General features: G+C 37.1%; 1 protein-coding gene across 2 annotated transcripts; it reads left to right on the plus strand.

The window, feature by feature from the left end:
• The first annotated feature begins 1,172 nt into the window (after positions 1-1,172).
• Positions 1,173-11,829, plus strand: gnpda2 (glucosamine-6-phosphate deaminase 2). 2 transcript variants are annotated; one of them, XM_079629944.1, is made up of 7 exons: positions 1,173-1,298; positions 1,562-1,735; positions 2,233-2,334; positions 4,704-4,886; positions 6,167-6,351; positions 7,486-7,660; positions 11,218-11,829. In XM_079629944.1, the coding sequence occupies exons 2-7, from the start codon at positions 1,612-1,614 to the stop codon at positions 11,280-11,282; spliced, it is 834 nt and encodes a 277-aa protein (XP_079486070.1). In that variant the 5' UTR covers positions 1,173-1,298; positions 1,562-1,611; the 3' UTR covers positions 11,283-11,829. The 2 variants fall into 2 exon arrangements, with proteins under 2 accessions (XP_079486070.1, XP_079486071.1); XM_079629945.1 differs by having other exon boundaries at positions 1,220-1,298; positions 1,603-1,735; positions 11,218-11,424.
• The last annotated feature ends 1,395 nt before the right edge of the window (positions 11,830-13,224 follow it).

The raw sequence follows: 13,224 nt of genomic DNA on the forward strand, positions 1-13,224 counted from the left end.
AGTCAATATTTTTTTTTAAGTTTTCATATTTTCATTTTTTTATTTTTTATGAAAGCTACATTTATAACACTACACTATGTATTATATTATCTGTGTATCAAATTACAAAACCAACAACAAAAAGTGAACTCTGCTGTGAGGGTGTTTGAGTTTCTGACCGCAGTTTAATGAGAAGAGAACATCTGACAATTTGTGTGATATATTCGAAAATGCAATTAATATAAAGACTTATTGACGAATAAAACAATTACTGAGTGAACTCTTACGTTTGAGGGTGACTTTAGGCCATATTTAGATTACATAGCCTATTACAATTTGGTTGCTGAGATGTTTTAAATAAATCTAACTTGCCTTAGCAACTACAAGGTTGCTCAATATGTCATAAAATTTGTGGATCAAGGATTGGACTCTACATTAACAATGTCATAATCGGATACGATGGACTACCAAAGAGAAGAAGACAAGGTTGCTAAGGCGAAAATGAGAAACATTAGGGTTAGAAGTTGCTATAGTCAATAGACAAACTGTGCTGAGGTAACGTTAGTGTAAATTAGAAAAGCTCTTTTTTAGTCGTGTCAAAATATGAGGGATTTACCCTAATACGTACAATAATTTTGTCACGTAACTAAATATTTACTTAATCACATAAAAAGACGACGAACAAAGTCCCGCCGCGACGCCGCCTGTGAACACTTCAAAATGACGTGTGTAAATGAATCGACTGATCGAGTTTTGAATCGCTTGAAACGAACTGTCCGAACGAACCGATTCGCTGAAATGAATCAGACTTCTGCACGCTATCATCCCTCAATCCGACGCCTTCTGTTCCTCACTCTCTTTCTCTCTCCCACACACACACACACACACACACACACACACACACACACACACACACAGCCGTCTGTCCCCCTGGGGTCCTTCGCAAGGTCAGTCATGGTAGAAAAGAAGGAAATGAAACGACTGGAGAGTAAATTGGACGAAACTACAAGTGCAATATGCACGACATATTATTTGATAAAGCAAAAAATCGTCCTTTAATTAACAAATGTGTCGGCACGATACTAGACTAATGTTTCCTAATTCATTTCCAAATGTAAATGTCATCCTACATGCTTAATATCAGATAATTTCATTCATCATTCCTCTTTTATAAAAGAGCCGTGTCGGTTTCCATACATGGGCAGTTGCTACAAACCGGAAGTGTGTCGTCAGCGCACATGACCGGAACTCAATCACATGATCAGTGTTTTCAAAGAAAACTTGTATTCATTCACCCTGAGATCTTACGTTTTATTACTGTAAGTAGCAGATTTTATTACCCATTATATATCCATAACCATTATTCGACATCTATAGGCATTTTAAACGCAGCTGCTCGTAAATAAAGCGAGGTCTTGAATATAAGTTTAAAAGCAAACATATGCTGTGATATGATAGAGATCATATATTAATGAACATATTGTGCATCTTGTTGTTTTGCTCCTCATTTGAGCTTTGCCTGAACATCTGGACTGGTCAGTGCTGGTCAATAAAGTATTGATCTGTCTGTCTTTATATTCAGAGTCTCTTGCTGGTGTGTGTGTGTGTGTGTGTGTGTGTCAGCGAGAAGTCATGAGACTGGTGATTCTGGACGATTATGATCTGGCCAGCGAATGGGCTGCAAAATACATCCGGAACCGGATCATCCACTTCAAGCCCAGTGCTGACCGGTACTTCACTTTAGGACTTCCAACAGGTAAACCAATCCACCAGAACATGTGCATATCCTTCATGAGTGTGACCTGACTATTTAAAGTGAGTGTGAAATCAAAATGGACTTTGTTTGTACTTTCTGTGGCATTATTAGACATGTTGTTTTCTTAATATTTCATCAAAATGTAATAAATTGCTCTGTTTGTGACCTGGACTCACTGCCCACTTTTCACAATCCAGTCCATTCACAATGTATTCACTCTGAAACATATCAGCATTTGGGAAGATTATGATTATTCTATAATTATATATATTATTATTAGTGCTGATAATTGCATTTTACATAAAAGTTTGTAAATGTATAATATTTGTGCGTATATCATTTAACACACACACACACTCACTGACACACACACACTCTAATGGCATCTAACATAACACGTGATCAATATATACAAACTTTTATGTTATGATAATAATCGATGTGACCGCACTAATATTCTACTAATATATATTCTGATATAATGTGATTTATTGCAGGAAGCACACCCCTCGGCTGCTATAAGAAGCTGATCGAGTATCACAAGAGCGGAGACCTGTCCTTCAAATACGTCAAAACCTTTAACATGGATGAGTATGTGGGTGAGTGTGAACAGATCGCTTCTCTCGAGAACTGCTGTGTGTGTGTGTGTGTGTGTGTGTGTGTGTGTGTGTGTGTGTGTGTGTGTGTGTGTGTGTGTGTGTGTGTGTGTGTGTGTGTGTGTGTGTGAGAGAGGTATGCAACTGAGCCACTGTCATGCATGAAACAATGCTAAAGAGCGTTTGCACACTGGGCTCCGTCTTCATCCCTTTCTAGTCTAGTTCAGAATCTGCAAGAAGACATTTTATTAAACATTCTGTCTGCGTCCGAAATCACTTACTCTCTTACTTATCAGCTTTAATATATCGGCCAAATGTAATATATCGGCTTTAATATATCAGACAAATTTAATATATCGGCCAAATTTAATATATAGCGGCTTTAATATATCGGCCAAATTTAATATATAGCGGCTTTAATATATCGGCCAAATTTAATATATAGCGGCTTTAATATATCGGCTTTAATATATCAGACAAATTTAATATATCGGCCAAATTTAATATATAGCGGCTTTAATATATCGGCTTTAATATATCAGACAAATTTAATATATCGGCCAAATTTAATATATAGCGGCTTTAATATATCGGCTTTAATATATCAGACAAATTTAATATATCGGCCAAATTTAATATATAGCGGCTTTAATATATCGGCCAAATTTAATATATAGCGGCTTTAATATATCGGCTTTAATATATCAGACAAATTTAATATATCGGCCAAATTCAATATATCGGCTTTAATATATCAGGCAAATTTAATATATCGGCCAAATTCAATATATCGGCTTTAATATATCGGCCAAATTTTATATATTGGCTTTAATATATCGGCCAAATTTTATATATATCGACTTTAATATATCGGCCAAATTTTATATATATCGACTTTAATATATCGACCAAATTTTATATATATCGACTTTAATATATCGACCAAATTTTATATATCGGCTTTAATATATCGGCCAAATTTTATATATATTGGCTTTAATATATCGACCAAATTTAATGTATATCGGCTTTAATATATCGGACAAATTTTATATATATCGACTTTAATATATCGACCAAATTTTATATATATCGACTTTAATATATCGGCCAAATTTTATATATCGGCTTTAATATATCGGCCAAATTTGATATATATCGGCTTTAATATATCAGACAAATTTAATATATCGGCCAAATTTAATATATAGCGGCTTTAATATATCGGCCAAATTTAATATATAGCGGCTTTAATATATCGGCTTTAATATATCAGACAAATTTAATATATCGGCCAAATTCAATATATCGGCTTTAATATATCAGGCAAATTTAATATATCGGCCAAATTCAATATATCGGCTTTAATATATCGGCCAAATTTTATATATTGGCTTTAATATATCGGCCAAATTTTATATATATCGACTTTAATATATCGGCCAAATTTTATATATATCGACTTTAATATATCGACCAAATTTTATATATATCGACTTTAATATATCGACCAAATTTTATATATATCGACTTTAATATATCGGCCAAATTTTATATATATTGGCTTTAATATATCGACCAAATTTAATGTATATCGGCTTTAATATATCGGACAAATTTTATATATATCGACTTTAATATATCGACCAAATTTTATATATATCGACTTTAATATATCGGCCAAATTTTATATATCGGCTTTAATATATCGGCCAAATTTGATATATATCGGCTTTAATATATCGGCCAAATTTTATATATATCGGCTTTAATATATCGGCTAAATTTTATATATATCGACTTTAATATATCGGCTTTAATATATCGACCAAATGTAATGTATATCGGCTTTAATATATCAGACAAATTTAATATATCGGCTTTAATATATCGGACAAATTTAATATATCGGCTTTAATATATCGGACAAATTTAATATATCGGACCAATTTAATATATCGGACAAATTTAATATATCGGACCAATTTAATATATCGGACAAATTTAATATATATCGGCTTTAATGTATCGGACAAATGTAATATATTGGACTTTTTAAAATATATATCAGACTTTTTTTTTATATATATATCGGCTTTAATATATCGGACAAATTTAATATATCCACCAAATTTTATATATCAGCCAAATTTAATAAATCGGCTTTAATATATCGGCCAGATTTTCTTATCGGTCCAATCACGATAACATTAAAAGTGAACATGTATCGGCTGATACCGATATAGTAGACTGTTGGGTTACGGTTCGGGTTATTAGAATGAATTGACGTGTATTTGCAATGTCACGTATAGTTAGTAGATTGTCTAAAAGTGTCCCGTGAAATGTCTTCCTGAATATCTCCTGGTCTTCAGGCCTTCCCAGGGATCATCCCGAGAGCTATCACTCCTACATGTGGAATAACTTCTTCAAGCACGTGGACGTCGAGCCGCACAACACTCACATTCTGGACGGGAACGCCAGCGACCTGCAGGCCGAGTGCGAAGCCTTCGAGCAGAAGATCGCGGCGGCGGGGGGGATCGAGCTGTTTGTGGGAGGTGTGTCCATAACTCTGACCAATAAGACGACAGGAACATACACTTCTAAATCTGCACACACAAAACCGTCTCTCTGCGCAGTTTAGCTGCTGAAATAAGCAATAACAAACACTTTTAATCAATGACAATGATTCCAGATGCTTGATTATTTTGCAACTCAAAGGTCAAAGGTCTTAAAGGGACAGTTCACCGGAAAATCCTCATTTAGTTGTTCTAAACCTGTATGAGTTTCTATTGTTGAACGCTAAAAACAAGATATTTTGAAGAATGCCGGTAACCAGACAGTTGATGGACCCCATTGACTGACTTAGTATGAAAACATTTTTTATGAAAACTATTTGGTTACAGACATCCTTTAAAATATCTTCTGTCCCTTTAAGTCTTGAGTTTGCTGTAGCAATAATTGGTTTTATCTTTGTCAGTGTATCTGGTCCAAATTTTGTGTTATTTTAGTACTATTAGTATAGTATTTATTAACACTTTGAATTACTTTATATTGGCAACACTTTACAATAATTAGTTAACATGAACTCACGATAAAAAATGCATATACAGGATTTATTAATCTTAGGTTATTTATTCCTACATTTACTAATACTGTATTAAAATCAAAAGTCGTATTAACTTAAAAATTTATAAAAATATTTATTTATTTATTCAATCTCAATGATACTAAAATAACATTGGTTTAATTTGTATAAGTATACAAAGTTATTTGCATGCAATTGAAATAAAGCTGCACTAAAATAATAAATATTACATGAAAAAAACTTTATACTTATAAAAATTAATTGAGATGCAAATTTTTTATATAATTTTTTTATATTATTATATTTATATATTATATTATTACATTTTTATTATAAATTTTTTATATTTTTTAATCAGTTTTTATTTTTATAATTTTTTATTATAAATTATTTTATCAATTTTAATAATTTTTCAAATAATTTTAGTTTTAGTTCACAATAACAACACTGGTCCGAATGATAAACAACATGGTAGATTAATAACTTTTATGAATCTATTGGGGTGAATCTCATCACATTAAAAAAAAAAAAATTTCAATATAAAGGATTTAAAAATAAATTATATTTATCAAAGAAAATAATATTTTTTGCATTGTTTCCATGATAAATAAGCACATTTTCATTACGTGTCTAAGTTTTCTCATTAGTTCTGTGATCCGCATTATTACATTCACTGTTATTATATTCCGAGTCATCACTTATTTAACTTTATCCATTCATATTTTACACGTGTTTTGTTGTTTTCTCCAGGCATCGGTCCAGATGGGCACATCGCCTTTAATGAGCCGGGCTCCAGTCTGGTGTCCAGGACCCGAGTGAAGACACTGGCCAAGGACACCATCGTAGCCAACGCCCGATTCTTCGGGAACGACCTGTCCAAAGTTCCCAGCATGACCCTCACCGTTGGCGTAGGAACAGTGATGGACGCCAGAGAGGTAAACGTGTGTGTGTGTGTGTGTGTGTGTGGCTGAAACTGCAACAGGAACATGAACGCAGAACAAACACAACATCTTTTGTCCCGGTCAGATACGCTTTTGTTTGGAGCATTTGTCATGTGCGATTCATAGATATAATTATCTTTTATAATATAGTAACAAATGTTCTCTTTGTTATTGCTGATAAACTGAACATGTGTCAGTGAGAGACTGAATGTCCTGGAAACACATACACACACTAACAGAGAGGATGCTGGGTAAAGTGTGCTTTAGACATCAGCTGATTCTCATCATTATAGCATCTCCTAGAAACACACCATATTTCACTCCAAAAATCATATTATAATCAGTTATTGTTTGCATAAAGAAGTCATTTTTTGGCCCATTAAGATTTTGGGCATTGTGACATTATTTTCATGAAAAATATCCTTCCCAAATTCTGTCCCAAACTACAGTAAATAGGGTAATATGTAATAATAATTATTATTATTATTATCAAGACATTTTTGGGTCATGACTTAACCCTAAATCAAAGGGAAACAAATATATTTTAATTACTGTAATAATAATAATTATTGTTGTTATTATTAATATAATTGTAATTATTAAATTATTTCAGTAATTAGATAACTAATAATAATAATAATAATATTGTGTAATTATAAAATAATCATTATTACAGTAATGAGTCATAATTTTTCCACCTTTAATTTATATATATATGAAGACTTCATAGATCTGAAATTTTCTGAAATCTGAAAAAATAATTTTGATGTATATTTATGTTCAGTTATTTCACTTTAATGACAATGAAAATTACCTATTAGTTGTAATTAATGTGAAAATACTGAACTTAAATATACAAGCTTGATAAAAATGCTCATTTTAGAAGAAAATTTCAGATGGCACAAAGGCTACACTGTGTATATATATATATATGTGTGTATATGTATGTACTGTATGAATGTGTGTGTGTATATATATATATATTTAAATCCTGGTTTAAATGATGACCTGGACATTTCTTATCTCAGTGAAAGCGCAGTAGACTCGCTGTAAAGTTCCGCATCAGTTTCTGAAGTGTGTGTCCAGCAGAAGTGCACTGATGAATGCGTGCCGCCTCTTCATCCTCAGGTCATGATCGTGATCACAGGAGCTCATAAGGCCTTCGCTCTGTATAAAGCCATCGAGGAGGGCGTGAACCACATGTGGACGGTGTCTGCCTTCCAGCAACATCCACGAACCATATTCGTCTGCGATGAAGACGCCACGCTGGAGCTCAGGGTCAAAACCGTCAAGTATTTTAAAGGTATTTGAAAGCCTCGGGCGAAGCTTTGACTCGCGCTCACAGAAAGATGCTTCCAGATCAAAGAAACAGCAATTTAACTGTATAACCACTTTATTTAGTTTAAAGGGCACCTATTATGGAATTTTGAAATGTACCTTTCATGTAGTGTGTAACATAGATCTAAGTGAACAAAAACATCCTGCAAAGTTTGAAATATGAAAGTGCACCGTATATAAAGTTATTGTCTTTCAAAAGTAAGAGTCGACTCGGAGTCATTTTTATGAATCGTTAGAAGACCGAAGCTTTTTCTCTGACTAGATGACGTCAACTTGTCAAGTTATTTGAATACGATACGCCCACTTATTGCGCTCCAAGGCCAGCCTGGAAACATCATGGCGACGAGACGCTGTGTTCTGAAGTGCGACTCAAACTCAACTTTTTTCATCTGCCCAAGGAGGAGCATTTGAAGACTAAGTGGCTACAATTCATATATACAACTATACCACAGAAGTATAGTCCGAGCCTTGTGCTTTGCTCGCGCCATTTTGAAGACGATTGCTTTTTAAATGCAATCAAACTTGGATTCGCGAGCCGGCTGATATTGAAGGAAGGTTCAGTTCCAAGTGTATTTGCATCAGCTTCCTCCTCCGTATCACAACCTGTAAGTGTTATTAATAATTGTTGCTTTTATGTTTTATGGAGCATGCTTAATTATTATTTTGTTTGTTGTGTAAGCACCGTTTAGCTTCTAGGTCTTCAATGACAATTGTATTGAGATATGTGAAGTGTTTGTCGTTGTTTTCGGAGTTGTCTTAAAGAATAGAGTAATACCTCGTAGTAACGTAACTGCATTTTTTTTTTGTAAAAACGTTATGTTTATGCATCGGGCTAACGCAAACAAAGACTGATTGTGCTTTTACAATATGAACTCTGGGCTATGCTCGCTAAATTCTTTATCTTATTTTTAGTTTTTTACTACAAACTACAAAGCAGTGGACTATAATCATTATTATAACACGATTTAATTGATAAAAGCATCATTGTACTCCGTGTTAAACAATAAGTATTATCTCTGTAAACACTGCTGGGTCATCTGACCAATCAACGCAGATTAGCGTCGCGCAGAGGAGGGGTTTGGAAAAACGAGTCGTTGAACGAATCATTTGGGAGTCGGTGAGCAAATCAGGTAAAAATAAATGCATATTATACGAAAACAAAAGTGTTTTTTGTCATTGCATGCACTTAAAACTGTTGTTGGGGACTCCCTAAACAACATTAGGAACATTTTAAATGTCATAATAGGTGCCCTTTAACAAGCGTTGAAAGGCAAACCAGTAACACGCTCGTCCAGATTTACCAGTTCGCTCTCACATGTTCAATGTTAAGTTCTGTGTGGGATTAAATCAACGAGGCGTTTAGTGTCGGGACTTTATGAAGGTGTGGATGGTCTCAGGGTTCATAGATAAGATTTGGTTTTTATTTGGATTTAATACTTTTATTCAGCAGGGATTCATTAAAGTGATCAAAAGTGACTGAAGACGTTTATGATGTTATGAAAGATTCTATTTCAAACCAGATTAAAAAGTTTGTCAAGATAAACTTTGAGGTTGGGTTGAAAAAGCAAGTTTGAAAACATCTTAAAGTTTGAATGTTTTGAAGGTACAGTCTATCAGGAAAACAGATGGATGGATAAATGGATGGATGGATAAATGGATGGATAGATAGATGGTTAAATGGAGGGATGGATAAATGGGTGGATGGATGGGTGGATGGATGGGTGGATGGATGGATAGATAGATGGTTAAATGGAGGGATGGATAAATGGATGGATGGTTGGATGGAGGGATGGATAAATGGAGGGATGGAGGAATAGATAGATGGTTAAATGGAGGGATGGATAAATGGATGGATAAATGGGTGGGTGGATGGATGGATGGATGGATAAATGGGTGGATGGATGGATCGATGGGTGGATAAATGGATGGATAAATGGGTGGATGGATGGATGGATAAATGGATGGATAAATGGGTGGATGGATGGATGGATAAATGGATGGATAAATGGGTGGATGGATGGATGGATAAATGGATGGATAAATGGGTGGATGGATGGATGGATAAATGGATGGATAAATGGGTGGATAAATGGATGGATGGATAAATGGATGGATAAATGGGTGGATGGATGGATGAATGGATGGATGGGTGGATGGATGGATGAATGGATAAATGGAGGGGTGGATGGATAGATAGATGGTTAAATGGAGGGATGGATGGATAGATGGATAAATGGAGGGATGGATGGATAAATGGATGGGTGGATAAATGGATGGATATATAAATGGATGGATGGTTAAATAGATGGGTGGATAAATGGAGGGATGGATGGATAGATGGAGGGATGGATGGATAAATGGAGGGATGGATGGATAAATGGAGGGGTGGATAAATGGAGGGATGGATGGATAGATAGATGGTTAAGTGGAGGGATGGATGGATAGATGGAGGGATGGATGGATAAATGGAGGGATGGATGGATAAATGGAGGGGTGGATAAATGGAGGGATGGATGGATAGATAGATGGTTAAGTGGAGGGATGGATGGATAGATGGATAAATGGAGGGATGGATGGATAAATGGATGGATGGATGGATGGATGGATGGAGGGGTGGATGGATAGATAGATGGTTAAATGGAGGGATGGATGGATAGATGGATAAATGGATGGGTGGATAAATGGAGGGATGGATGGATAGATGGATAAATGGATGGGTGGATAAATGGAGGGATGGATGGATAGATAGATGGTTAAATGGATGGGTGGATAAATGGATGGATATATAAATGGATGGATGGTTAAATAGATGGGTGGATAAATGGAGGGATGGATGGATAGATAGATGGTTAAATGGATGGATGGATAAATGGGTGGATGGATAAATGGATGGATGGGTGGATAAATGGAGGGATGGATGGATAAATGGAGGGATGGATGGGTGGATAAATGGGTGGATGGATGGATGGGTGGATAAATAGGTGGATGGATGGATGGATAAATGAATGGATGGAGGGATGGATGGGTGGATAAATGGAGGGATGGATGGATAAATGGATGGATGGAGGGATGGGTGGATAAATGGAGGGATGGGGGGATAAATGGAGGGATGGGTGGATAAATGGATGGGTGGATGAATGGATAAATGGATGGGTGGATGGAGGGATAGATAGATAGATGGGTGGATGGAGGGATAGATAGATGGATGGGTGGATGGAGGGATAGATGGATTTATCATAAAAATATCACTGACCTCAAGCGTATAACTCTCTGTAAACAGTTTAAACGGTTAAGCTGAAGAGTTGCAGACGTGCACTGTTGTTCATGACACGACCTCGTCCTCTTTCCCGAGAGCTCTGTGTGTTTGCTCTCCTGGATCTCATCAGTTCAGCGTCTCCAGGTCAATCTCTGTAAAGACGGCCGGTTGTTCTGGAATGTCCTTCTCTCAGAAACTCAATCTGTGGCTCTTAAAGGCTCAGTCTCTCCTGAGGGTTTAATATCTGATGATCTTCTGTTCCTCAGGCCTGATGCACGTCCACAACCAGCTGGTGGAGCCCACGCTCAGCGTCCGGGACTACAGCGACTGAACACACTCCACCACAGGGGAACCGGGGAGACAGCAGTGTGTGGACGGGGGGAGACGGGCACCACAGCGGTCATGAAGTGTTTAGAGGTCTCTGTAGATGAAAAGATTTCCCAGGATGCCGTGTTCAAGCACTCCGATTGAGCGAATCTCCATATTAGCTTCAGTACTTTACTTTTAAACTACTTTAAGGCCAGTATTCACGTGAAAAGGGATGTGTGTGTGTGTGTGAGAGAGAGAGTGTGTGATTGTGTGTGTGTGTGTGAGAGAGAGAGAGAGAGAGAGCGAGTGTGAGAGAGAGTGAGTGAGTGTGTGTGTGTGTGTGAGAGAGAGAGAGAGAGAGAGCGAGTGTGAGAGAGAGTGAGTGAGTGTGTGTGTGTGTGTGTGTGTGTGTGTGTGTGTGTGAGAGAGAGAGAGAGCGCGAGTGTGTGAGAGTGTGTGAGAGAGAGAGTGTGTGATTGTGTGTGTGTGTGTGTGTGAGAGAGAGAGAGAGAGAGCGAGTGTGAGAGAGAGTGAGTGTGTGTGTGTGTGTGTGTGTGTGTGTGTGTGAGAGAGAGAGAGCGAGTGTGTGAGAGTGTGTGAGAGAGTGAGTGTGTGTGTGTGTGAGAGAGTTTGAGAGTGAGTGAGTGTGTGAGAGATTGTGTGAGTGTGAGTGAGTGTGTGTGTGAGAGAGTATGAGAGTGAGCGAGTGTGAGTGTGTGAGAGAGAGTGAGTGTGTGAGAGATTGTGTGAGTGTGAGAGAGTGTGTGTGTGTGTGTGTGTGTGAGAGAGAGTGAGCGAGTGTGTTTGAGAGAGAGTGTGAGTGTGTGTGAGAGAGAGTGAGTGTGTGAGAGATTGTGTGAGTGAGTGTGTGTGTGTGTGTGAGAGAGTATGAGAGTGAGCGAGTGTGAGTGTGTGAGAGAGTGAGAGAGAGTGAGTGTGTGAGAGATTGTGTGAGTGTGAGAGAGAGTGTGTGTGTGTGTGTGTGTGTGTGTGTGTGTGAGAGAGAGTGAGCGAGTGTGTTTGAGAGAGAGTGTGAGTGTGTTTGAGAGAGAGTGTGAGTGTGTGAGAGAGAGTGAGTGTGTGAGAGAGAGTGAGTGTGTGAGAGAGAGTGAGTGTGTGAGAGAGAGTGAGTGTGTGAGAGAGAGTGAGTGTGTGAGAGAGAGTGAGTGTGTGAGAGAGAGTGAGTGTGTGAGAGAGAGTGAGTGTGTGAGAGAGTGTGTGTGTGTGTGTGTGTGTGTGTGAGAGAGAGTGTGTGAGTGTGTTTGAGAGAGAGTGTGAGTGTGTTTGTGAGAGAGTGTGTGTGTGAGAGTGAGTGTGAGAGAGTTTGAGTGTGTGTGAGAGAGAGTGAGTGAGTGTGTGAGTGAGTGAGTGTGTGTGTGAGTTTGAGTGTGTGTGTGTGAGAGAGAGTGAGTGAAAGTGTGTGTGAGAGTGAGCGAGTGTGAGTGTGTGTGAGAGAATGTGTGTGTGAGAGATTGTGTGTGAGAGAGAGTGAGTGAGAGTGTGTGAGTGAGTGAGAGTGTGTGTGTATACTCAGAAACACTCTTACTTTAATCCCTTCAGCCAATGTTTATAACACTGTCACACTTTTTGACATCACTAATGTTTTATTGTTTGATTCTGAGAAAGCGTATCCTTCATCTCCTCTGTACTGTAGTGTAATCCGGAAACACGGACGCTCAGCATTTCAAGCCAAACATCTGCTTTCACGGATTATGGCCATTCTGTTTCAATAACACAATCTACTTTATTATATCTTTGATATATTATATCTTATATCTTGGATTTCTTGACTTTCTTGAAAGTGTGTTTTGGAATCTTTCTGTTTAGATGTTACATAAATAAATGAGTGCTGTCAAATCGATTAATGGTATCTAACGTACACACACACACACACACACACACACACACACACACACACACACACACACACACACACACACACACACACGCCCTCTCACACAATC

The sequence above is a fragment of the Phoxinus phoxinus genome, assembly GCF_949152265.1.
Source record: "Phoxinus phoxinus genome assembly, chromosome: 12".
NCBI classification, from domain to species: domain Eukaryota; kingdom Metazoa; phylum Chordata; class Actinopteri; order Cypriniformes; family Leuciscidae; genus Phoxinus; species Phoxinus phoxinus.